Raw genomic sequence first — 26,293 nt, forward strand, 5'->3', positions numbered from 1 at the left:
GTGCTAAATCCAAATTTTTAGAATCATATTTAAGTCACTTTCATATGTGGTCCTAAATATCCGATCCATGGACATGCGACATGAATGTGAACGGTCTAATCTGACTTCATACGTCTTTTTGCGTTTACGCATGCGCTACGTGCTTCTCTCTCGTACCCACACATCTCTCGGTGCAGCTGTGCATCTATAGCTGCAAAAAACAGCAAAAGCAAACCACCTGACCTTTTTTTTTCTCCTCGACCTGAGCATGAAATTCAGATCAGCTGTTTGCTGTCTCTCCACCCCAGCAAAACGCATACATTTCCCTTTATAAAGCTACAAATTGTCTCTCAAATATGATTTTTTTTTTGTTGTTGGTAAAAAAGATGATGTTTTTACACGTTTCAATGTGCACAAGTGAGGCGTTTCAGGGACAGATTTGTTCACATTACAAACAGATACAGATCACTTACATTGTGAATGTGAACCATCAAAATAGCCCAATCCGATCTGAGCAAAGAATTGGATTTGAGCAATGTGGCTTGTAATGTGAAGGTGCAGTAGCCTTAGTTGTTGTGTAAGATTATAATACTGTGTAGACTCAGTGTTGTAGACTTTTTGCTTCTGAGTGTAAAACCAGTTCTAATGCACACTGTTAAATAAAATCAACAACTCTTAATTATATCAATTTAAATTCATCACATTTTATTAGCAATTATTGTAGTGATTCTTAGCCCATGGCGAAATGACTACATATTGACGGAGAGAAGAGTAAACACTCAGTATGCAAATGTTACCAGGATCTGTTATTGTTTCATTTGGTAAAAATCTTAATTGATTAATTAACAACTCAGCATTAAATAAAGGCATAAAACATCTGTTAATCGTGATTTAATTTGAGTGATATTTTTCTTGGCCTGCCACTTCTGGGCTTAACAAGAACTGTCCCTGTGCTCTTCCATTTCCTTACTATGTTCCTCACAGTGGAAACTGACAGGTTAAATCTCTGAGACGAATTTCTGTATCCTTCCCCTGAACAACTATGATGAACAATCTTTGCTTTTAGATCATTTGAGAGTTATGTTTTGATGAGCCCATGATGCCACTCTTCAGAGGAGATTCAAATAGGAGAACAACTTGCGATTGGCCACCTTAAATACCTTTTCTCATGATTGGATACACCTGGCTATGAAGTTCAAAGCTCAGTGAGGTTAACAAACCAATTTTGTGCTTCAGTAAGTCATTAAAAAGTAGTTAGGAGTATTCAAATCAATAAAACGATAAGGGTGCCCATACTTTTGCACCGGTCAAATTTTGGTTTAATGCATATTGCACATTTTCTGTTAGTACAATAAACCTCATTTCAATCCTGAAATATTACTGTGTCCATCAGTTATTAGATATATCAAACTGGAATGGCTGTTGCAAACACCCAAATATTTACAACTAAAAATGAGTAAGATTAATAGGGGTGCCCAAACTTTTTCATATAACTGTATCTGGTCCATGTATTTTAGTAAAAGCTCATTTTGCAGAATTTGTGCACCATTTGTTCAATTTTAAATCCATTGAATTAAAAAATATAGAATAAGAGAGTGCATGCCTGCCACAAAACTGAAGACTTCATGTAAATATCTAGAAAATGTTTTATTTAAGCTGTATTATAAGAATTACATATGTAGGAAAGTCCACAGCATTTCAGTGTCAACAAAGGTAGGCCTATTTTAGTTTTCTTGTAAACCTGTCTTAAAATGTAAGGGATACTGAACCTCAGTTGGGCTGGTGGGACAGCTCAAACTGGGCGGCGGAAAATTTCGCTTATTTTTAAATTAAAAACTTGACAGGTATGCTTAAGTGAATTATTAGGTGCTTTTTTTTAACTTGGGAGAACAAAATGTGTTTAGGCTTAAAGTACTTCAAAATCCTCCATGTTAAATATACTTAAAAAGGTCAATGCTAAATGTTGTCTTAATCTTTTTAAGTAAACCCAGCTAATCATTTTTATTTTTAGTGAAGTGTACCGTTAGCTGCCCCTAATACATTAACCACACACACATACCCCTGTGCACCAACACCCTTCACCAACACCACCCCTGCTCTTCCTGACAAAATCTCACTATGAACTGACAAAACCTGAGAACTCTGCTCACATGTGGTTTGACAAATTTTTTTCTTTAACTTTCTTTTACTTTCACATGATATGGTCATATAGTTGGTCAAGGTTGGTCAAAGGCAAAGCCTGTATGCCTGATGAGAAATCAGAAATAAAGCTCTGGAAAAAAAATAACAGACCACTTAACAATGTTGAGTTTCTTTGATTTTACCAAATAGAAAACCTCTGGAATATAATCAAGAGGAAGATGGATGATCACAAGCCATCAGACCAAACTGAACTGCTTGCATTTTGCACCAGGAGTAAAGGCATAAAGGTATCCAAAAGCAGTGTGTAAGATTGGTGGAGGAGAACATGCCATGATGCATGAAAACTGTGATTAAAAATCAGGGTTATTCCACCAAATATCGATTTCTGAACTCTTAAAACTTTATGAATATGAACTTGTTTTCTTTGCATTATTTAAGGTCTGAAAGCTCTGCATCTTTTTTGTTATTTCAGCCATTTCTCATTTTCTGCAAATAAAAGCTCTAAAGGACAATTATTTTAATCTTTTGCCTCAACTATTCTATTGATTATCTGTTGTTACCTCTCTTTTGCCTTCTCTCTTGTTTTGCTGGATTTACAATGTTTGTGCTTGTCTGACATCTCTTTGGTATGTTGTTTATTTTTGCTGTCATTTTGTTACTGACCTTGCCTGTCCCTCACAACTCTTGTAGGCCTAGTCCCTTCTGTAATAAACTTTTTTTTTATCTGTCCTTAGTCTGGCCTGTGTGAGATCGAGTAGATCTACTGTGGAAATGTTTACTCCTATGATTTATTAGACTGTATCTTCTTCTTTTCTTTTATTGTAAATGTAAAAAATTGGAAAATAAAGAAGAGAATGAGCAGGAAGGAATGGAACCAGAATATATTACTGATTTAACCTTTTCAAGTATGGCCACTATCTTATAGGCAGCAACTGCAAATGTGGGGTTTAATGTGACGCTAATTTATCTGGGATAATAATATTTAAAACATGTGTATATGTGTCATTCCACCGAATGGGTGCCATTTTTGTCCCCAGGAAATTACAAGTATAAATGTGCACACAAAATAACTGTAAAATACATTTTATTATAAAGCATAGAGTCTTGTACATTGACCTTATTGCAAGAGTAAAATATGTAATTAACAAAATCAATAAAAAATACTTAGAACAATCTAAACATAGCATTTCTTACCTGTCCCCACTTTCGAAACATAAACTTTATCATTAAATATAATTAATAAAATCCTTCACAATTTTTTTTTTTTTGCATTTTTGTGATTGCAAATCCCATATATGCTTTAAAATATTTTTTTATATAATAAATCCATAATACAACAGGAAGTTACATCAGTTGGTTCTTCTGAAGACCATGGAAAGTCCAAAATTGAGTTCCCTCATTTGTTTTTCTGTACATTTGATCGTATTGTTACTATGACAGAGGAGGTCAATCTCATCACTCATTCCTGTTAGCTAAATTCATTCTTAGATCTTATTTATTTATTTTTATAACAGAAATTTTGGCAAACTCTCTAGAATGTGTTCATTGCCCTCATGCTATTAGCATAGCCGCCATTTAGCTATTTTTCATGTTTTTGCTAATTTTATGCTAAAAACTCATTCCTGTTACTTTCAGTCCTGTTACTCAAAACATAAAAAGTAACAGGAGTGAGTTCCAGTAATAGAAGTGAGTGCCAGTAACAGGAACGAGTTCTAAGAGGAGTGATTTTTTTGTCATAAAGATCAATTATTTGAACACGCAGTCAACCATTTAGTGGACTTGCTTTTAAACATGGTTTCTAAATGTTTTTTTAACTCATATTCGGCTTAGAAACCTAAAAAAAATAGTAAAGCTGGCCTAGTTTGACCAGTACATTTTTGAATAGTTACATCCATGTGCTATTAGATTCAGAGTTTTAAAAAAAATTAAAATAAGTTTAATTTGGAAGAGTTACAATAAGCAAATGGCACCCATCCGGTGGAAACTTCAGCCATATAAGACCACATGATTGCAGGCTGCAGAGTGTAAAGATGAGGACATTTGTCTGTATTTATGACCAGTGGCCTCAGATACAGTGTAATCTGCATGTGTTTCTTTTTCTTCTTCATCAACAAGTGCTAATTTGAGGAGCAGTCATATTAAAGGATAAATTCTTAGTCTGCATTAAAAAAAAGAGCACCAACGTGCACCAAGACCAACTGAACTGAATTCTGAAAGTTGGACCGAGGCTGTCACTGTCACCTTGTTGTCACCATCAACCACAGTAGCAACACTTTTTTACCACTATATATACACACATATATATATATATATATATATCCTGCATATATATAAGGCAAGAACTTATCTGGACATTCAGTTATCTGAAGAAGAAGAGTACAAGAGTACTAACAAGGTAAGTGCTAATGTATATTATTCTATATACAGCTCTGGAAAAAAGTAAGAGAGCACTTGAGTTTTCTTCAGTTTCTCTGATTTTGCTATTTATAGGTTGATGTTTGAGTACAATGAACATTGTTATTTTATTCTTTAAACTACGGACAACATTTTTTCCCAAATTCCATATAAGAATATTGTCATTTAGAACATTTATTTGCAGAAAATGAAAATGGCTAAAATAATAAAAAAGATACAGAGCTTTTAGAAAACAAGTTTATATATAAAGTTCGAAAAACAATATTTGGTGGAATAACCCTGGTTTTTAATCACAGTTGTCATGCATCTTGGCATGTTCTCCTCCACCAGTCTTACACACTGCTTTTGGATAGCTTTAAGCCACTACTGGTGCAAAAATTCTAGCAGTTCAGTTTGGTTTGATGGCTTGTGATCATCCATCTTCCTCTTGAATATATTCCAGAGGTTTTTTTCAATTTGGTAAAGTTAGAAACTAAGGGGTCTTTTATTTTTTTTCAGAGCTGTATATATATTATTTTACCAAATCGAAAACCTTCTTCAACAGGAAGATGGATGATATATAATGTTTTTATTTGGAATTTGGGAGAAGTTTTGTCCATAAAACATAGCATAATCAGAGAAACTGTTTCAGAAACTGAAGTGTATAAAAAAGCCACATTTTTTTGTAGATTTTCTTTGCCAAATATATTAATTGCAGTAAAGATGTTGGCTCAGCCCAGCTAATAAGGGCTCTGGATAAGGGCGTCTGCTAAATACTGTAAATGTAAATGTAATTTTTTTTAAGGTATCCTGTACAATATAATTTTTTTCATATTTAATAAATGATGGCAATATTACATGAACATTACATTTCGGTCAGTCAACAGTATTATATGTTATTGCAGAAAATAAGCATTAAAAGCATTTGTTTGGTGTCTTTACAAACAGTGGACACATTCCTGACAAAAAAACTGGAGTAATGGAATTAGAAAGTGCCTGAAGTCTCTAGCACTGTTTTTGTATAAATATTCCACAAAATTTAAAACTATGAAATGTTTACTCCCTCTTATATAGGACAGCACACAGGTCCAGTTATTAGTCTGTAATTCCAGTTTAATTTTAATTTTTAAATCGGGAAGAGAGGGCCGATTCCATATTACCCTCAGCAGTTGTTGGCACAGTATGGAGGACCAAAACTGCCAAAATTAAAAATAAATAAATAAATAAAAATGTATGTAAATCACTCAATAAAAGTAATATGGTGAGTAAAACGGTAAAGAATTATTCTAATTATTATATAAAAATAAATACATATACATAAAAATAAATATCATAATAAATTGTTATTTATGGGTTTTTCAATTAATATTTTCAAATGTATTATAAATATTTTTTTTTTCAATAAATAAATCGGGAAATAAATTAATGCAGAAATAAATAGTTATGTAAATAAATAAAAGAACAGAAATGTTAATAAAGAAACCCATTAATAACAAATTATTAGGATATTAATTTTTTTGTATATTTATTTTTATATTAATTATATTTATTCTTTAGCATTTTTATTACCATATTAGTTTTATTGAGTGATTTACTTACGTTTTTATTTATTTATTTATTTTAAATTTTGGCAGTTTTGGTCCTCCATAGCATAGGCGGCGATACCCAATTCCATGTTACCCTCAATGAGGTGTTGGCATTTTCTTATATGCTGAACTTTGAGGTTGAGTGTATGAAGACATTATTAATGAATTAGAAGAAAGTTGTGATCAGGTAAAAAACACATTGGTAATAGCGTATTATTATTATTATTATTATTATTATTATTATTATTATTATTATTATTATTATTATTGTTGTTGTTGTTGGCCAAAAAAAAAACAAAATTTATGAAAAAAACTTGTTTTAATTTTATTTTAGTTATGGTACAAAATAATATATTTTATGACAGTCAAAATTAACAGGTATAAATTTATTAAGAAATAAAGCAATGGGAAAATCAAAACTGTACAAAAGTTAAAACAAACACAATTTAACAAAAAATCTAAATCTCATTTTGTGTGCTTATGTATCAGACCAGCCCAGCATCATTTATAGTCTCTCAATTAGCTGACTCGGACGAGTAGACATGGCTCTACTTACACATCCAGATCTAAGCGAGCTCACTTGCTGGAATCGGAACAATTACTTTATGCCAGTAGGTTGGAATCAGGCCAAAGCTGGGTCGACTACATTTTGCTATCTGCAGACGTGTGTAAATATATGCAAATATATGCAAGCTACTGAAAATCAGTTTTAAAAAAAATGACATTTGTCAGAGAGATAAAATTACTCATACCTTTTATTTTTTTATTATTATCATTTAGACATTGTTATGACTAAATAAATAAATAAATAAAACAATGAAATAAATAACTTGTGTAAATATTACAATTTGATGAGTTAATGAGTAAAATATGCCCATCATTGGTCATTTAGGGCATTAAAAAGCTCTGAATGACTAAATTAATGTATTGCTAAGATATATATCATAGAAGCCCTCAGCCATACATGAAGTTACATAGAAAATGAATGCGGGTCATTTTTGACCCATGTTGTGCATTAGAGTGGAAGTGATACAAAAAAGATACTTTTATTCAAAAAGTAAGACAGAAAAAAATAAAATAAAGATGTACTATGATCACAAACAAGTAAATTAATGAATAACTTAAATACTGAATGATTAAATTTATTTATTGCAAAGATATAGAATTTATATCTCAGTTGGGTCACTTTTGACTATTGTTGGACATCAAGGGTTAAACATGTTAAATGTTGCTGATTGGATCATAAACAGCCACAGCAACTTAGATTCACGGTGTCTGGTGTCAAAAAGTAAGACAGACAAAAATAAAATAAAGATGTACTGTGATCAAAAACAATTTAATTGTGGAATACCTTGAATACTGAATGATTAAATTAATTTATTGCAAAGATATTGAAAATTAAATCTCAGCAGGGTCACTTTTTGACCCATGTTGGTTTTTGTGTGACAGTGTTGATATAGTATAACTAACAATATATTGGTAATGTTTTTTACATGCTAAATGTAGCTGATTAGATCATAATTGACCACAGCAACTTAGCTATTAGGTGTCAGATGTCCATGTTTGGGTTAAATGTAGCTGATCGGATCATAAACAGCCACAGCAACTTAGGTGTTAGGTGAAGGATATTGATTGATTAAGAGTGTAGCAGATGTTAGATGCAAAATGTAAAAATTTGCTAATTCACAAATGGACGCCTCATTTTGGGCTCACTGCAGTTTAAGAGCTTCTAAATAAAATCTCAATTCTACAACAGGCACAGCGATGCTGCAGGCAGTCCTCTTCTGGGTCGTGCTTGCTGCGGTTCTCCCACCTCCGACCTGCCAGTCGTGTTTCCAGGGTAAAGCAGCTCAGTGTCAGAAGGCAGATTTCGCTCCTGGATCTGACCTGGCAGGGGAAGGCTTTGACATCACCAAGATGCAGCGAAAGGGGGCCTTCGTCATCGATATGAGCACCTGGATGACCAAGAACAAGACCTGCACCCTCTGTAAAAACCCCTACATGGAGGGGAAGAAGCAGAAGCTTCCCCGTTCAGTGGTGGACTGGAGGCCCAGTCAGAAGTGCAGCATGAAGGTGTCCAGTTCAGTTTACCAGACCAGTGAATCCCTGCTCACCTCCAGCACCTCTTCTATTGACAACAACTGGAAAGCAGGTTTGGGAATTGATGCTGTAAAAGGTGCAGGGTCACTAATGCTGGCCGGTTCTAATTCCAAACTGGCCACGTACTCGATGGAGAAGACCAAGAAGGACAAATTCAGCTTCACCAGTCATTCAGTGTCATGTGGATACTACAGGTAGGCCATGAGAGTATGATACATTGTATTCAGAATACAGAAACTCTTAATGTGAGTGGAAAGTTTACACCAAGGGTGTCCAAACTACGGCTCGCGGGCCATTTGCGACCCATTTCCTTTTTTGGAGTGGCCTGCAAGGTATTTTAGAAATAGAATGAAAGTTGGCCCGCTGTTAAGCAAGTTTTTATAATGTGAGATTCAAAGTTTGAACGCTAGGTGTCAGAAACGGCCCAAAGAGTCTAAAAGCCGCAAGAGTGAAGTTTTAGCGCAGAAAAACGTTCCAAAGACTCTAAAAGCAGAGAGGGTGCGCAGTTGTAGCGCAGAAAACAGTCCAAAGAGTCTGAAAGTTGCCGTAATTAAGGAGTTTAATATTAAGAGACATCATGAAATGAAACATCAATTTGAAAAATCTTAGTTTACACAATACTGTCAAAGATAGTTAAAGATAGTAAGTCAAGTAAAATGGTGTGTAAATGAAAGTAATCAGGAAAATGTATTATTTAAAGTGGTATATTTCATTATTTGTTTCATTACAGAGTCTGTGGCCCGTGACTTCAAATATATTTCTCCTTCTGGCCCCCAACGAAAAAAAAATTGGATACCCCTGGTTTACACTATTTCATCTGAATAAAATGAAACAAACGCTTAGTCCAGTTGTACCCATTGGTACAATTTGTTTTGGCAGGAATCATACCAAGTACAGTAATTGCACTCAAGTGTGGAACTACAGAACTCAGACTACAGAAACAAAGTTCTTTGTTTTTTTCCCGAACTTCCTGACATTTCTATGTAGTGCAAACCAATCACATGTTGCAGCAGTATGAACACCAAGCTTACGCTGGTGATTCTTGTATCTACTGTAACTGTAGATTAGCCATTAATAAAAGGTATATGAGGTGATTCTGTTACATATATTATGTTGCATGCTGTGCCAAATTCTGGCATAGAATAGAATTCAGCACCAAACTCACACAACTGATAAAAAGTGCCTCTTCAAACTGACAACATCCTACGAACCCAACCAGTATCAAGTACAGGGGGACGCAACCCATAAAGATGATGAGGGCAGGATGAAGGAAAATTCTTTTTTGCACTCACTAAACTATAGTGTAAAACCAAATCTAACTGGACCAAATGCATGCACTTTAACAAACACATGAACCCTGGTCCGGACTCTCACGTGTGAAAACGCCTTAAAGGTGTTCTTGGGTTGAATGTGCTAGGGTTTGTAATTGTACGCACCTGTACGTAATGAACTTGTTTTAAATCCCTCCAGGTACAGGGTTTCCGGCCATCCTCTTGTGCACCCAGAGTTGAAGCTTGAACTCAGAAAACTTCCTAAGAGATATGACAATAAAACCAAGCAGAGCTTCTACAAACTCATCGACAAGTTTGGTACTCATTACATCACCAAGGTAAATGAGACTTTTTCCTAATGTATTTGTACATATAAGTCACTATAATAACTATTCTGTTTTCATTTTCTTGAATTTCTATTGGCTCATATGGTCACATGCTTATAGATTGTAGTTCAGCTCAGCCGTTTTGCAGCTTGTATTTCTGAGAGCGCACATTTTCTCTGGAGCCGTGAAGAATTATCGTAGTCCTGTCACATTGATCAGTTCAGAAAGTTCAGAAAGTGTAACTACATTATAAAACATTATTTATATGTTTACTTCCTGAATGTGTTGCAATTCTCTCAACTGTGTTAAATTCTACTTTTAGTTGTTGCGTTTGTAAAATTGAAATGCCTTTGTGTATTTAAGTACAAGATTTAACAGTAAGTCATGTTTTATCCGCATTCTCCACCAACCTGACTCGCCCCTGGGCCTAGTGGCAAGGCCACTGGCCTGGCAGTCTGGAAGCAACAGAGAAGGATAAAAAAAAACAAAGATTCAGTGAACTCAAAACATACCTTTCCTTTAAACATTTCCCTCCACCACACCCAAACCACCTCAAAGGATTGATCATGATTGCTCTTTAGCATCTTTAAAGTAAACTAGTCCAGGTTGTCACATCTTTCCTACTGCCGTAAAGTTCTATCCTTGAATGTGGACTGAGGCGGCCTTTAAATGTGAATTAAATGTGCCCAGCTGGGCTAATCAGTCTATTTCACTCAGCTAGGCACCAACAGATGTGTATATTACCCACCCATTAGGTATTAATATAACTCCATATCATTAGAGATGAAAGCTTTTAAACTGTGCACTGATAACAAGCTGGATGGTCCCTCTCCTCTTAAATCTGCAAGGTTGACACATGGCTTCTTTTTTGCAGGATACAGATTTTAGTTGAATTTGAGGATCCTGACCTGCATTGCCCATGCAGTGATTTCCATCTATATATCTATATACCTTTTATATCAACACAACATACAATATAAATTATATTGCTTAAAAATACATTTTATATTGGGTATATTTAATGTGTTTTTTTTTTTCAATAAAGTATATTACATTAAAAATGCACTTTTAGTATTCTTTACCCTATATAAACATAATTTTAATGCTCTTATGCATACTTCCTTTTAACAAGGGTTGTGCACAGGGATTTCTCCAGATTCTTTTGATAATATTTCATACTGTATCTATAGTCATGTGCAGTTGCAAAAAAATTGCTCCTCTAGATGTTTTTTTTTTTTTTTTTTTGCATCTTTTAGATTTCCAGCCTTTTGTTGCTTCTCTCCGGTATTTTATTTTGATTCTGATATCAAGTTCCAAATCAGTTAGCTTTTTTTATGAAATGGTAAAATGTCTCGCTTTCAAAATCTGTTATGTGTTTTATTGTGAATAAAGAGTCAATGTTGCTGTTGAACTTAATGCACAGGTAACCTTGGGAGGAGCGGTCCATGCAGTCACAAGCATCCAGCAGTGTCAGGCAGCCCTGCAGGGTCTGAACGTGGACGAGGTGAAGACGTGTCTGAGCGTGGAGGCCTCTGTCAGCGTGGTGGGAAAGGTCAGCTCAACATCAGCATATGAACACTGTCGTAGGTTTGAGGAAAAATCTCTGCAGAAGAAAAGTTTCTCCAGTAGCTTCACTGACAGGTTTGTTCATATTTTGTGTTATTTAACTAGTTCATGTTCACAAACACCTTTCTACCTTCACAACCCATAACATGATATGTTTCCCCCTGAAAGGCTTACAGATGTGATTGGTGGACACACTGAGAATGCTGAGCTTCTGTTCTCTGCTGATAAAGACCCTGCTGCCTATAAGGAGTGGCTCTCCTCTCTGCCCAAACACCCTGAAATCCTTTCCTACTCGCTCGACTCCCTCCATGAGCTGCTGCCCAAAAAGAAGCCCATGCGAGAGCATTTACGGAACGCCATCAAAGATTACATCCTACAGAGAGGCCTGTTAAAAAACTGCTCAAAACCTTGTAAAGCTGGCATCAAAACCGACCCCAAAGAGCCGTGCATCTGCAGCTGCCACAACAACAAGGGGGTCAACTGTGACTGCTGCCCCACCCGCCGTGGCCTGGCCCAGATCACCGTCACTGCAGTCAGAGCAACAGGACTGTGGGGAGACTACTTTACATCTACAGATGGATATGTCAAGATCGTACGCAATGGCAAGCTGATTGCACAAACTTCCGTGATCTGGAACCAGAACTCACCTACCTGGAACTGGGACTTTAATCTGGACATTAAAGACCTGTCTGATTTTAGCAGCGTGAGCATACAGGTATGGGACCGGGACAACAAATGGGATGATGACCTCTTAGGGGCTTGTGTGGTCCAGCTCAAAGCAGGAGTAAAGAATGATCTCTGTCACCTGAATCATGGAGTTCTTTACTATAAATTCCAGGTGACTTGCATCCCGAGTTTATCTGGCTCCTTATGTTCCGAGTACGTGCCCTCTCCCATTTCTCCCGAGCTGGAGAAGCTGTATGTTTCTCGCCATGCCAGACGTATTCCAGCAGACATGCTGCTGGAGATGGGGGTGCTTTTAGACGAGCGCATTTTCAGTTTCAATCAGAGTCACCAGTTTAATTCAGGTCTCAAAACTAAAAGTACAGTTCTGTGATGAAGGGGGAGGTCATGGCAATATTTGTTGATGAGGGATACTGCATTGCTATTTCTTGCTGGGTGATCGCTGCGCTATTTGTTGATGAGGGAGATTGTGGCGCTATTTGTTGTTGGGGGATTGAAGCACTATTTGTCAATGAGGGAGATTGCAGCGCTATTTGTTGTTGGGGTGATTGAAGCACTTTTTGTTGATGTGGGAGACTGTAGTGCTTTTTGATGAGGGAGCACTAAGTTGATGAGGGAGAATGTGGCGCTATTTGTTGACAGGGGATCGCAGCACTATTTGTTGATGAGGGAGATTGTGCCGCTATTTGTTGACAGGGGATCTCAGCAATATTTGTTGATGAGGGAGATTGTGCCGCTATTTGTTGACAGGGGATCTCAGCCATATTTGTTGATGAGGGATACTGCATCGCTATTTCTTGCTGGGTGATCGCTGCGCTATTTGTTGATGAGGGAGATTGTGGCGCTATTTGTTGTTGGGGGATTGAAGCACTATTTGTCAATGAGGGAGACTGTAGTGCTTTTTGATGAGGGAGCACTAAGTTGATGAGGGAGAATGTGGCGCTATTTGTTGACAGGGGATCTCAGCACTATTTGTTGATGAGGGAGATTGTGCCGCTATTTGTTGCTGGGGGATCTCAGCACTATTTGTTGATGAGGGAGATTGTGCCGCTATTTGTTGACAGGGGATCGCAGCACTATTTGTTGATGAGGAATTTGCGGCGCTATTTGTTGATGGGGGATTGCAATACTATTTGTTACTAAGGGAGATCATAGCGCTTTCTGTTGGCAGGGGATCGCAGTGCTATTTGTTAGTGGGCGATCACTGCATTATTTGTTGATGAGAGAGATCTTGGCGCTATTTATTGATGGGGGATCACAGCATTATTTGTTGATGAAAGAGATTGTGGCGCTATTTGTTGATGGGGGATCACAGCATTATTTGATGATGAGGGAGACTGTGGCACTATTTGTTGATGGGGGATCACAGCACTATTTGTTGATGAGGAATTTTTGGCGCTATCTGTTGATGAGGGATTGCAGTACTATTTGTTAATGGGGAGATTGCAGCGATTTTTGTTGACAGGGGATCGCAGCATTATTTGTTGATGAGGGAGATTGTGGCGCGTGAAGGGGATCGCTATTGTTTAAATCTGCTTCAAAACGCAACTTGTTAAGTTTGTAAAATTGTAAAATATATCATACATGTCGCATAGAATGTTTTTGACAGTGTGAATCTAACAGTTGTTATTTACTTTTTATTAAAATGATCTGATAAATTAATGAATAGATAAATAGAAAGTAGAATAGAAATATAATTTGAAATGAAATCTTTTTTATTCACCCACATGGATATTTGTTCTTTTTATTGTTTTTATTGATAGAATATTAGTTAATATAATAATTTTTTTTTTACAATAATTTTCAATGAATGTAAATGCAGATGTCTATATATATATATTCTTTTTAGAGGCACTGCACATTTCTTTTTTCAAAGTTGGCATTTTGGAGATGCAATGTCTTTGTGCTAACAACCATGCTTTAATCCATTGCAAATGTATAATCTTTGCTTAATTTGATTCAGATTTGCTTTTTATTTGGGTTGTATTATCTCTTTTTCTACAGTTATGAAGCACTCGTGAATAAAAAAGCAGTTGTCAAGCAGTGTGTAGTTTGTGAAGTCAATAAATCTGAATTCAGTTCTTAAGGTAAAGTTGCCGTTTTTCTATATTTATTTTACATTTGGTGACCTGATCTCTGTTTGTTATTATTTGTTGTGAGGCTGAAGGGTAGGGGGGGGGAGTATTAGCCTTATAACTAAAATGCTTTTGTGATCACTATGGTGACCATTGGGATAAAATGGGTAAATACTGACTCAGGAAATGTTACTGTCCTCGTTCTTCTTGATCTAAAAGCTGCATTTCATATAAATGACAAATATGTATATTAATTGGCTTATAAGCTTGGTCAGTCTATCTAACCCTGTGTTGAGATGTGTTTTTTTTTATATACGTTCCTGGAAGAAAGCACAGTATTTTAGGAAGTTAGTATAGGTAAAGGCGTCTCAGAAGAATATACTGTTCTCTGTGGTGTACCACAAGGCTCTGTCCTTGGTCCACTCTTATTTTCTCAATTCAATGTGCAGCTACTGATTATCATAAAGCATGGAGTCAACTTGATTTAGGAGAACCGAGGTCACTGTGATGCCTTTTTCAAACACAAATTCTCCAACTGTGTCAAGATGTTGCTTGGATGAACCTGTCAGTCCAATATAAGAATAAGAGGTTCTCTGCAATGTTTTATATCTTCTTCAGTGAGCCATTGTATAGATATATATATTTTTTTTCCCTCTTGCTTTTCTGCTTGTCGCCAATCACTCACTTATTCCTCTCACTCTCTCGCTCGCACATTCACTCACCCAGTCCTTCACTCTACCCCTGATGCGAGTGTGAACTTCTCAGAAGCAGGTCTGTGGTCACCCAAATAATGTGAACTAGGCAGGTTCTCATAAAGTGTGTCTCGTTTTCCACACGTCTGTTAGAGGGGCGCTAGTCACTAGTCAAACCCACCCACCAGCATAGTCACATTGTTCTCACACACCGTCGCTGGTCTCAGAGAGGTAAGATTACACACTTTATTTATTTAGTCTTAGATTGACAATGCAATCAAAATCAGGTTGTTAATCATATATATTTATATAAAGGATATAATGTACCATGTTTTGTATTGCATATATATACATACACACATATAAAATCCATCATAATGACTCAAATGATGTGTTAAAGAATAGCAAACATTAGCTAACCCATTTTTTGGTTTCATTTTCTGATAACAAGGGTAGGAAGGCATTGTTTACAGAGCAACAACGTGTGGCTGATGGTGGCAGATAAAAATCAAAGTTGTTTAAACTTGATTGTGGAAGCCACGGAAACCTCAATTCAGAAATAGAATTAAAAATATGAAGAAAATGACATTGTTGTTCATCACAAACTGCGGTAATCTGAAACTAACTCTGAAATATCCAAGCAAATCTTACAACCACATTAAACCAATAATAGATTCTACTGCAATGGAAAACTATAGCAAACAAACTCAAGAATATTAACATACACTATAAACATAGTATAGACGCGATCTTTTTTTTAAGGTTTTTAAGGTTTTATTACTAATTTCTAAATTGTTTAAAGGTCGAGCGCCTTCGTACATTTCGAAGTTGCTGGCTCACTGTGTCCCAGATTGTGTCTTGAAATCATTTACTGATTCAGATCAAAAGTATGAAACTCAAAACTTCAGAGAAGCAGCTTTCTGTTTTCATGTGCCAAAAAAAATATTACCAATAGATATTCAACAGGCTATGTTTATTTTTCTGGTTCTCAAATGAACCCATATTAAATTAACATGTATTATTTAAATTATTTTATCTTTCTATTAACCAACGTTCATATTATTCCCTATATTAGATTCTATTTTTCACCAGTAGAGTATTCTGTATAGTTGTTAAAACGGGGTGAGTGAGTTAAAACTCTACCTCATTTGACAGTCTCTGCCTGAATGTATTGGATATATATAAAAGTAAACACCTACTCAGAAAATGTTACTGTCCTCATTCTTCTTGATCTAAATGCTGCATTTCATACAACTGACCATACAATGTTAGATATATCAGTAAACATCTGTAAATGACTAATATAAAGTATCTGTATTTAATAAAGGAAACAGTCCTGTTTTCTTGTCTCAGTTTTTGTGAAGTTTAAAAATAATAAGTACATTCTCTCCCTTTATCACTTCTCTCTGGGGTAGTAGTTGGTGAGCTGTGAATTCAAACCCCTGAGGTAAAATTAGCATAGATACAGCAACATATTATCATATTACATATCATATTCTTGCTTTAGATAACTAACTCAACAGTTTTCATTATTTTTGTAGGTCTAAGGTAGTTAGCTAGCTAGTTGGCAAGCTAATTTCAACAGTTAAAGTAGCAGCTAAAGTTCAGGTACGTAGTGAACAGGCTGGGAAAATGTGAAAATTGCGAATATTCAGTTTAATATTCAGCTTTCCAGGCTTTCATCTGCATAATTAATGTTATACATGTTGTAGTTACATTTCCACTGAGCTTGATAGCTGCCTAGCCACCGAGCAGTTAGCTAGTTACGTTACCTGAGCTGGGAAAGCTAGCTAGCTAGTTAGCTGGTGACCTAATTGTAACTGTTAGAGTAGTAGCTAGCTCTAACAGGTACGCTGTGAAAATCAACATTATTCAGGTGTTCACACGTTTTCGTGAAGCTTTAACTTTGTATTATAAGTATAAACAGGCACATTCCCTCCCTTTATTACTTCTCTCTGGGGTAGTAGTTGGTAAGCTGTAAATTTAAACCTCTGTGGAAAAGAATATAGCATAAATACAGCAACATATTATCAAATTACTTTAAGCTTTAGGTAACTTTATTATTTAATATTTGTAAGTTTCATTATTTTTGTAGTTATAAGGTAGTTAGCTAGCTAGTTGGCAAGCTAATTTTAACAGTTAAAGTAGCAGCTAAAGTTCAGGTACCTAGTGAACAGGCTGGGAAAATGTGAAAATTGGGAATATTCAGTTTTCCAGGATGTCATCTGCATAATTATTAATGTTACAAGTGTTGTACATGTCCACAGAGCAGTTAGCTAGTTACCTGAGCTGGAAAAGCTAGCTAGCTAGTTAGCTGGTAACCTAGTTGCATCTGTTAGAGTAGCAGCTAGCACTAACAGCTACGCTGTGAAAATCTATTTATCTAAAATACTATTCAGGTTTTTGCAAATTTTGTTAAGTTTTAACTTTGTATTAAGAGTGTAAATGAGCACATTGCCTCCCTAAATCACTTCTCTCTGGGGTAGTAGTTGGTGAGCTGTGATTTCAGACCTAAGCATACATACAGCAACATATAATCATATATTTTTTTAGCTTTAGATAACTTTAATATTTAATATGTGTAAGTTAAATTATTTTTGTAGGTCTATGGTAGTTTGCTAGCTAGTTAGCAAGCTAATTTCAACAGTTAAAGTAGCAGCTAAAGTTCACGTACGTAGTGAACAGGCTGGGAAAATGTGACAATTGGTAAAATTCAGTTTTCCAGGTTTTTATCTGCATAATTATTAAAGTTACAAGTGTTGTACATGTCCACAGAGCACTTAGCTGGTAACCTAATTGCATCTGCTAGAGTTGTAGCTAATTCTAACTGGTGTGCTGTAAAAAAAAACTATTAATCTATAATACTATTCAGGTTTTTGGAAGTTTTCATTAGGTTTTAACTTTGTATTATGAGTATAAACAGGCTCAATCCCTCCCTTTATCACTTCCTTCTGGGGTAGTAGTTGGTGAGCTGTAAATTCAAACCTTAGCATACATACTGCATCATATAATCATATTTTTTTTGTTTTGCTGTAGATTACTTTCATATTTTCTATTAAGGTCTAACATAGTTAGCTATAGCTAGCTGCCAAGCAAATTTTAACAGTTAAATTAGTAGCTAAAGTTTAGATAAGTAGTGAAGCTAGTAATAATTGGTTAGCCACATGGCAGTTAGCTAGTTACCTGAGCTAGTAAACTAGCTAGCTTGTTGGCTAGTTGAACAAATTGCACTGTTGGAGTAGTTCTAGCAACAGTTACTCTGTGAAAATTGATACTATTCAGGTTTACGTGTTACAAAAGTTTTGTGAGTTTTGTGGGTCTTTTACATCCTGAACTTGTCAGTAATTTCTAATGTAACAAGAATTATATATAATGAATATATATAATTCAGTAATTTAGACATTTTAATGAATTAAATTGCTACAAGGATGCATTTTTTAAAAACTTTATTAAAGGATTGAATTCCTGGGGAAATCGTCATAGCTAGACTTAAATTACAATATACTAATAATGAATTAATAGATTATACTTTTATTACAACACTAGCAGCTAGCTATAAACTCGCATCAGACAGCCACTATGTCATTTAATTTTATAAGTATTTTAAGAAATTGTAGGATTTCCATTTAATGTTTAGATTTTAATGATTGGTGTTCTGTTTTAGATCTTTATTTTATCCATATATTTACTGATAAATTGTTAAAATTTGATGAATTGATATATGTTTTAAACAATGGGCCTGATTGTAAAATAACAAAAAAAACTTGAAAATTAATATATGTTTTTTTTTTTACAGAATTGTTAGCTTATGTGATTTTCTGTTTTCAGATAGTGTTTATCAGTATTTTACAAAAAAAATATCAGTTTTTATAAAAACAGATTAATTACTGAATATTTCCAGGTAGTGAACCTGTCAGAACATTTTCCTTTCTTTCTTTTTTTTTTTTTACAGTGTAATATGTTTAAGGAACAGTTGGAGAGCTTGGTTCGTCTGCTGCTAGGTTAGATTTATATGTCTGTAACACAAGGCGGAAGAGTAAGGGCTTTTTCAGAGGCACACTCCAAACAGAAAGCTATAAGAATTAAGGATCACTGGCAAAATGGTGGCAGAAACCCAAAGAAACCCACAAATTTTAGTACTTTCCTTGTTAAAAACTATACGATAACCACTAAATATACCTTAATGTGTTGTTTTTATGTTTTATAGCTATTTTCTTTATAAAAAGCATAAAAAATCACTAGTAGTTTATACTATACTAGTTGTTAAATAGCTAGCTTAATTTCCTGTTCCAGCTTATATGTTGCAACACATGGCAGAGGCAGCAGCTTTACAGGTAGAACAGAAAAGTAAAATAAAGTAAAGGATAATAAAAGCTAATTTCAACTCCCTACCATAGATGAATTAAGGAATTGGCAATAATATTTAATTGCTGCACCACCTGCCCCCTTTCTGAAAACATATGATGCCCTAAAGTTACCTAGTAAACCAGCAGCTAGGTTGCTGAATCTTAGCGCTCCACTGCTAAAGCTTTATCTGTATCGGGTACTCAAAAGGTTTTGTACCTATTCTTAGGGTGAGGATTTCACCCCTTGCATTTTAACTCCTTGGAGAAGGGTTACACTCGAAAACAAGTGGTAAAGGTACAAAAGAAAAATTTGATTGGGCCAATGTGTTTGTTCAGAGTAAATAATGAAACACAGTGTTTGAATGACATTTAAGCAACTATGCTGTTGACACAAAAGGCATGTCATATTGTTATTTTCCCTTTTAATGTGTCCTTCACAGAAAAGAACCTCTAGTAGCATCAGTCAACATCAGTCAGCCAGTCAACATGCTTCTGTGGTCAGGGTTGATTTTCCTCCTCTCCCTGCCCCTGATCCAGTCGTGTGAGAATGGAAGCCCTCGAGACTGTGCTGAAGCTGACTTCGCTCCAGGATCCAATCTTGCTGGCGAAGGCTACGACATCACCAAGATGCAGCGAAAAGGAGCCTTCGTCATCAACACGCAAAGATGGAAGCTAAAGGACAAGACCTGCACACTCTGCAGAAACCCCTACATGGAGGGGAAGAAGCAGAAGTTGCCAATATCAGTGGTGGACTGGAGACCCAGCCAAAAGTGCAGCATGAAGCTCTCCAGCTCAGTTTACCAGTCCAGCGAATCCCTGCTGAGTTCCAGCACCTCTTCTATTGAGAACAACTGGGCTGCAAACTTAGGAATCGAGGTCAAAAAAACGAAGACGTCACTGATGCTGGCCGGCACCGACTCCAAGTTGGCCGAGTACTCGATGGAGAAGACCAAAAAGGATAGATACAATTTTGCCAGTCAAAGTATTTCCTGTGGATACTACAGGTAAGGCAACACAATATATTCAACTCACTAAATTTACGATTCAATTCACTAATATCTTACTGAGACTTTTCTTAAATTTGTTTCTAAGAAAAGTCTATTAATTATGAGTCTCTGCCAGTTTGTGATCAAAATTGTTTACAGCTCTGCTTTTAGAATGAGGGATTTCATTCCACTGTCCACGTAAATTGAACAAATCCAAAATAAAAAAAAAACATTAATGAAAACTGCATACAGAAGAGTGTTTCAGTTGTTGTAGCTTTTACATAACATGACTGATTGAAAACACAGGGTCATGAATTACATGATTTTTCACCTTGGAAAATCACACACTAAAGACACGTGAGAACTAGCAATTCCTTGCAGAAGATACTGTACGTTGATTGGACACATGGTTCTCTTTCTACCTGATCCCATTGGCTGTAGTGGCTGCTCTTAACTCACAGTCACTGACTGGTCTAGATATTAAACCTGCTAGATGTCTGTGACTCAACGGCAACCACTCAGCAATGGTTTGGTGAGCATCTTTCAGTAGTTCACATTACACAACTAAGCCTTTGTAGAGGCTGCACCTCTGGTCACTGCTGCACAAACTCCACTTGTAAATTTGACAACATAGAATGGAAGGAATAGACGCCACGGCCTCTATGCTTTCTACAGTCACTAGTCTAAAAAATTCTTCTTAAACAATTACAATTTAGAATGACTGCTTAATTAACCATTTAAACTCATCTCATACTGTTCATGTTCTCTTTTACTATTTCCAGTTACAGGGTTTCCAACAAGCCCTTGCTCAACCCTGAGTTTAAAAGGGCTTTGAGTCAGCTACCCAAGCAGTACAGCCCTCAGTTCAAGTCACGCTTCTACAAGCTCATCGACATCTTCGGCACACACTATTTTACTAAGGTGAATCCATCTCTGGAGTCTCTTCTTTTGCATTGTATCTAATGCTGTGTTCCATTAAAATTCTGATGTTGGAATTTCCTACTTTCAAGTACGAAATTTGAAATGGCATGCCCCCACAAGTCAGATTTTCTACTCAGTCCAAAGCCCAAAGAGCCTCACTAACCCCGAGTTTAAAATCCTAGATAGCTGTTCCACACACCAACAGTAGTAAGAGCAGTAGTATTATAGCTACAGGTTATTGTTGTCATTAAATCATTCATACATACAGTACTGTCCAAGTTCTACCTGTGGACATATTTCATGGTGTTTAGTAGAAATTAGAATAGTGTAAAATTACAGAAATTGTGACCATCTCCCTGACATAGAGATAGAGATCCCAAAGAGGTAGACAGTCCATATATGCGTTTTGCTTAACTCACATGATCTCAAATATCTCTATTAGTGTGTGAAATAAATTGATTTGGTTATTAAAAATATGCTCTAGAAATATCTGGTCTATGGTACAAGTCAAAAGTTTGGACACAATTGTTTCTGCACTGTAGATTTATACTAAAGTCATCCAAACTATCAAGAAAAACATATGGAATTATTTAATTAAAAAAAGGTCTTAACAAAGAATATGTTTTATTTTTTAGATTAGTCAAAGTAGGCACTTCTTACTTAGATGAAAGTTGTCATTTTCTCAGTCAGCTTTATGAGGTAGAGTCACCTGGAATAGCTTTCAGTTAACAGCTGTGTCAAACCCGTAAAGAGTTAATTACTTAAATTTCTTGCTTTTTTAATGTGTGTGAGAGCATCAGTTGTAAAGGTGTGAAGAATAGAGATGGTATACAGAGAATAGCCCTATTTGAATAATGTTCTAATCTATATTATGGTAAGAACCACTTAACTAAGTAACGAAAAATATACTTTAAGAAATATTTCAAGAACTTTAAAATTATCCTCAAGTTTAATCGACCATCAAAAACGTTATGATGAAACTGGCATTTATCACAGATTCTTTATGTGTTCCTTGCCTGGTTCCTTGCCTCCATCCTAGCCTGGATGACTTCAGTATTAATTTACAGTGTATGAAAAGAAATAAAAAACATAAAAACATTGAATGAGAAGGTTTGTCCAACTTTATGACAGTACTGTATGACAGATGAATAATTACATTAATTAAAAGGGAGGAACCTGAAGCTGCAGAGATACTTAAATAAAAATGATATTACTCAGTAAGGACACTACTGAGTTATGTGTCTTGCCTGAGAACTGTTGTTAGCATAATGTGGTGTAAATCTCAAAACACGGAAATAACCTCTCTCTCATGGTCAGGTGACCCTTGGAGGTAAAGTCCACTCGGTGACCAGCATCAGACAGTGTCAGGCTGCTCTTCAGGGTCTCAGTGCGGATGAAGTGAAGACATGTCTAGAAGTGGAGGCGTCTGCCAGCGTGATGGAAAAGGCTGATATGAAAGCAGAGATCAAACACTGTGATGAAGCCAAGTCCAGGACTGAGAGCAAAGGGAGCTTCTCCAGCAACTTCAATGACAGGTGAGTTACTAACGAACGGATCACAGAACATACAGTGATGAGCCAAAACATTAACATTATAGCTACACTCACTAGCCATTTTATCAGCTTTATTTTGTAGTTCTATAATTACAGACTGTAGTTATTTATCTCGGTTCTTTAATGGTTAGGACATCACAGAATCACCATTGACCAGGTATAATGTGTGGTGGGTAATTCTAGCAAACTAGATTACCTTTTTCCATAACAATAGTAAACAGCCAATAGGGTACTTTTTCTCTTTTTCTCCACTTTAGAGGGCACTTTAACCATGCCTTTTTCAACCATGGGGTCAACCTGTGCTTTAATATTACCATTTATACACTTCAAAAATTGAAATCTTCGCAAGTAAAATTCTCTTAAATCTATTTTAAATATCTAACATGTCTCCAGTTTGCATTTTTGTTAGAATATTCAATGTTACTCTTTATTTCTTTTGTTATAAATGAAATTATCCATTGAAAGATATTTTTCTTGTTTAAACATTACTTGAGAAAGAATGTAGCTGTTATTTCTTAAATTAAGCAAAATCATCTGCCAGAAAGTTTGAAATAACTTAAAATTTCTGTTAATAATACATTATTAATCTGAACTTGAAAAATATAAGATATTTAGGCCCAATTCCATTTCTAATTTGTACCCCAAACATTTGTTTGTTTTGGAAATAAATTGGGCAACCCTTCAAGAACTTGTTGGTGACCCTGCTGAGCTGATGTGATCCCAAGATCAAGTTCAGCAACCTGGACTTTTTTTAGGGCATTGTTTGTTTTTAGAAAGGGGTTCAGATGTTTGGGAGTTGAAATTAGATTTTAATAGCTTTTTGTTTATTTCTATTTATTTCACTTTAAATTAAGCAAGCTTCTGCTGTTTAGCCAGCTAGCTAAAGTAGCGATGGTAAAATTAACACAACTTTTCGTGGTCTTCCGTTTGGAGTGTGGTTTTAAAAAAATCTCAAGTTTAAGGGTCATGTAGCCCCAACACAATACCCCCCCCACCCCCAATTTAACGCAAATAAGCATATAGTCACTGTCCAGTGAAAAACAAGTATGTCAATTTTTGTTGATTTTAGATTACTATATAATTTTAACAAACCAACTGTCCCTGAAATTTCTTGATTAACAAACCAGTAGAATTTCTCCAAAAATAACCTGAAATAAACTTTTTTTTTTTACATTGACTTCTATTGAAAGTTAAAAAAGTTTATTCTCTCTCCTGTAAAGTTGCTGTTTTGGAGATACATGTTTTTCATTGGACAGCGACGATATAAACATAAGCCCAATTAACCAATAAACATAAATCAGGACACCCTACCTCTAGGCTTGAACCCACAAAACAGTAGGGTTAAGTGGTAGGGCCAAGGGGTGAAATTGGATTTGGCCTTTAAAAAGACATTTAAAAGGATTTCACTTGTTAAAATATCATTTTTCCCATTTAGGAACAATGCTTTTTTATGACAAAAACTAATATTCTCTATATCCCATGTTTTTAAACTCACTAATTACCTCTTCTGTTGTTTTCTTATTTCAAAAAGGTTCACAGAGGTCTTAGGTGGTCACACCACAGAGCCTGAGCTCCTCTTCTCTGCTAATAAAGACCCAGGGGCCTATAAGGACTGGCTTTCTTCCCTTCCCCTCAACCCAGACATCATCTCCTATTCCCTAGAGCCTCTGCATGAGCTGCTGCCCACCAAGAACCCAGCCCGAAAGCACCTTCGCCAAGCCATCCATGACTTCATCCTGGAGAAGTCCCTGTGGAGAAACTGCTCAGAGCCCTGCATGATGGGCATCAAGCAGAACCCCAAGGAGCCTTGCAGTTGCAGCTGCCGAAACAACCCCGGGATGACTCCTGACTGCTGCCCGTCCAAACGCGGACTCGCTAGAGTGATAGTGACTGTTGAAAGAGCGTCTGGCCTGTGGGGAGACACCACCACAGCAACAGACGCATTTGTGAAAGTCTTCGATAAAAACATGATGTCGATCGGACGCACTCCCGTGATCTACAACAACGATTCGCCACACTGGGGCATGGCGTTCGACCTGGGCGATGTCGTCCTGACGAGTCCTGACTCTGTCAGGTTTGAGGTGTGGGACGAAGACAACAAATGGGACGATGATCTTCTGGGAGCATGCTCAGTAGACATAAAAGCAGGCCAGACGCAGAATTTCTGTTCACTGAACCATGGTCTGCTGTACTACAAAACAGAGGTAGTGTGCGCTCCAAGTCTTGCTGGCCCATCCTGCACTGATTATGTGGGCTCTCCTATGAATAATGATCTGGAAAAGGTGTACGTGTCTCGTCATGCCCGTCCTGTCCCAAAGAACATGCTGCTGGAAATGGGGGTGACTTTGGATAAGCTTTACTTCACTGCCAATCAGAAAACAGACAATTCTGCCAAGACCATTTTTTAGCTTAATTAAGTGGATGAAGCCAGTGTGTCTATCCTAGGCCAATCATATCATTAATGTTTTGCTTTCACAACTTTTTTTTTAAATTGCATGATAATTATTTTGTCAATAATTAGATTATTTTAAAGGTCTCATTGCATCTTTTTTTCATTGATTTTAAAATGTCTAGTTGTGGTCTCTAGTATAAATGAATGCCATGTGAGCCGTTTTTAGTAAAAAACTGTGTTTCTGTATAGTCCTGATTTTTTTTCAATTAATTAGTGGTCTCTGAGGAAGGACGGGATTTTGGCTCTTGCTCATGAATATTCATACATGCAAACATATCGCCTCTGATTGGCTAACAGCACTGCAGCAGAAAAAAGCCTACCTGCCCTCCGCCCACAGTCAATTATACAGCTCTCAAAAAATCAAAGGGCAAAAACTTTTCAGAGATACAGCTTAAGATATAGCACTGAGCGCTAGGTAAGGTTAACCCTTAAATTCCGCTTAACATCAGCCTGTTAGCGTTGCTGAGAAATGTTATCAATGCTCTCCCTGCGGCCGAGCGACTCTTCCACCCCACACCCAAAACGCCTTGTCAAACTGTGCTTCCCTAGTGTATCTTTAAGGTCTTGGTAAAAATCTGAATCAAGTTACATACACAAGATAGCGTAACGTTAACTAGCTGGTGTAAACAGAGCTGCTTAGAAAAATGTCTTTTACTAGCTAGCTACAGTGGGGGGGTGGGGGGGGGGGGTGGGGGGTGGGATGAAGAACAGTTTAACAGGCAGCATGCATATACAACTCAGAGAGACCTATAGTATTTAATAATATAATAATTTCTGTGTATTGTGCAGGAGCCGTGGAGGATCCCCCAATACCAATACTTGTATTTACCAATACTTTATATTATAATAATACTTGTATTTATAATTCATTTCATTTAACTGGTTTCTTTAATACTATTTTTAATATTTAATGCTGTTTTTGCTCCTAAAATTAAGAACATGAAGCTGCAGTCTCTGTGTGATTGTATAAACACAGTGAGGGCACCACTAGAGCCTAGTGCACAACGTTGGTCAGTGCCGGCTGTGGGCACCAACAGATCAAAATATTAGCAGTAGATCCTCTATTAGAATTAATCTTGTACGTTGTCATTTCTTGGAGCACTGTTTGATTTGTTTTGTCCACTTTTAATGTTTAATGTTTTAATGTTTTGGCTAATAAGTGGCAATTATGAATCACTATATAACCAACTTCTATACACTGATATTCTTCTAATATGTAT

General features: G+C 36.2%; 2 protein-coding genes across 2 annotated transcripts; both read left to right on the forward strand.

Moving 5' to 3' along the window:
- The first annotated feature begins 7,861 nt into the window (after positions 1 to 7,861).
- LOC103039204 (perforin-1-like) lies at positions 7,862 to 13,777 on the forward strand. The gene is made up of 4 exons (XM_007251122.3): positions 7,862 to 8,395; positions 9,672 to 9,810; positions 11,222 to 11,439; positions 11,533 to 13,777. The coding sequence occupies exons 1-4, from the start codon at positions 7,866 to 7,868 to the stop codon at positions 12,419 to 12,421; spliced, it is 1,776 nt and encodes a 591-aa protein (XP_007251184.2). The 5' UTR covers positions 7,862 to 7,865; the 3' UTR covers positions 12,422 to 13,777.
- Positions 13,778 to 14,906: 1,129 nt separating this feature from the next.
- On the forward strand, positions 14,907 to 25,652 carry LOC103036166 (perforin-1). The gene is made up of 5 exons (XM_007251027.3): positions 14,907 to 15,046; positions 19,602 to 20,165; positions 20,930 to 21,068; positions 22,386 to 22,603; positions 24,153 to 25,652. Exons 2-5 carry the CDS (start codon positions 19,648 to 19,650, stop codon positions 25,027 to 25,029), a joined length of 1,752 nt encoding a protein of 583 aa, XP_007251089.3. The 5' UTR covers positions 14,907 to 15,046; positions 19,602 to 19,647; the 3' UTR covers positions 25,030 to 25,652.
- Positions 25,653 to 26,293: the final 641 nt, after the last annotated feature.

The sequence above is a fragment of the Astyanax mexicanus genome, chromosome 19, assembly GCF_023375975.1.
Source record: "Astyanax mexicanus isolate ESR-SI-001 chromosome 19, AstMex3_surface, whole genome shotgun sequence".
Lineage (NCBI taxonomy): Eukaryota > Metazoa > Chordata > Actinopteri > Characiformes > Acestrorhamphidae > Astyanax > Astyanax mexicanus.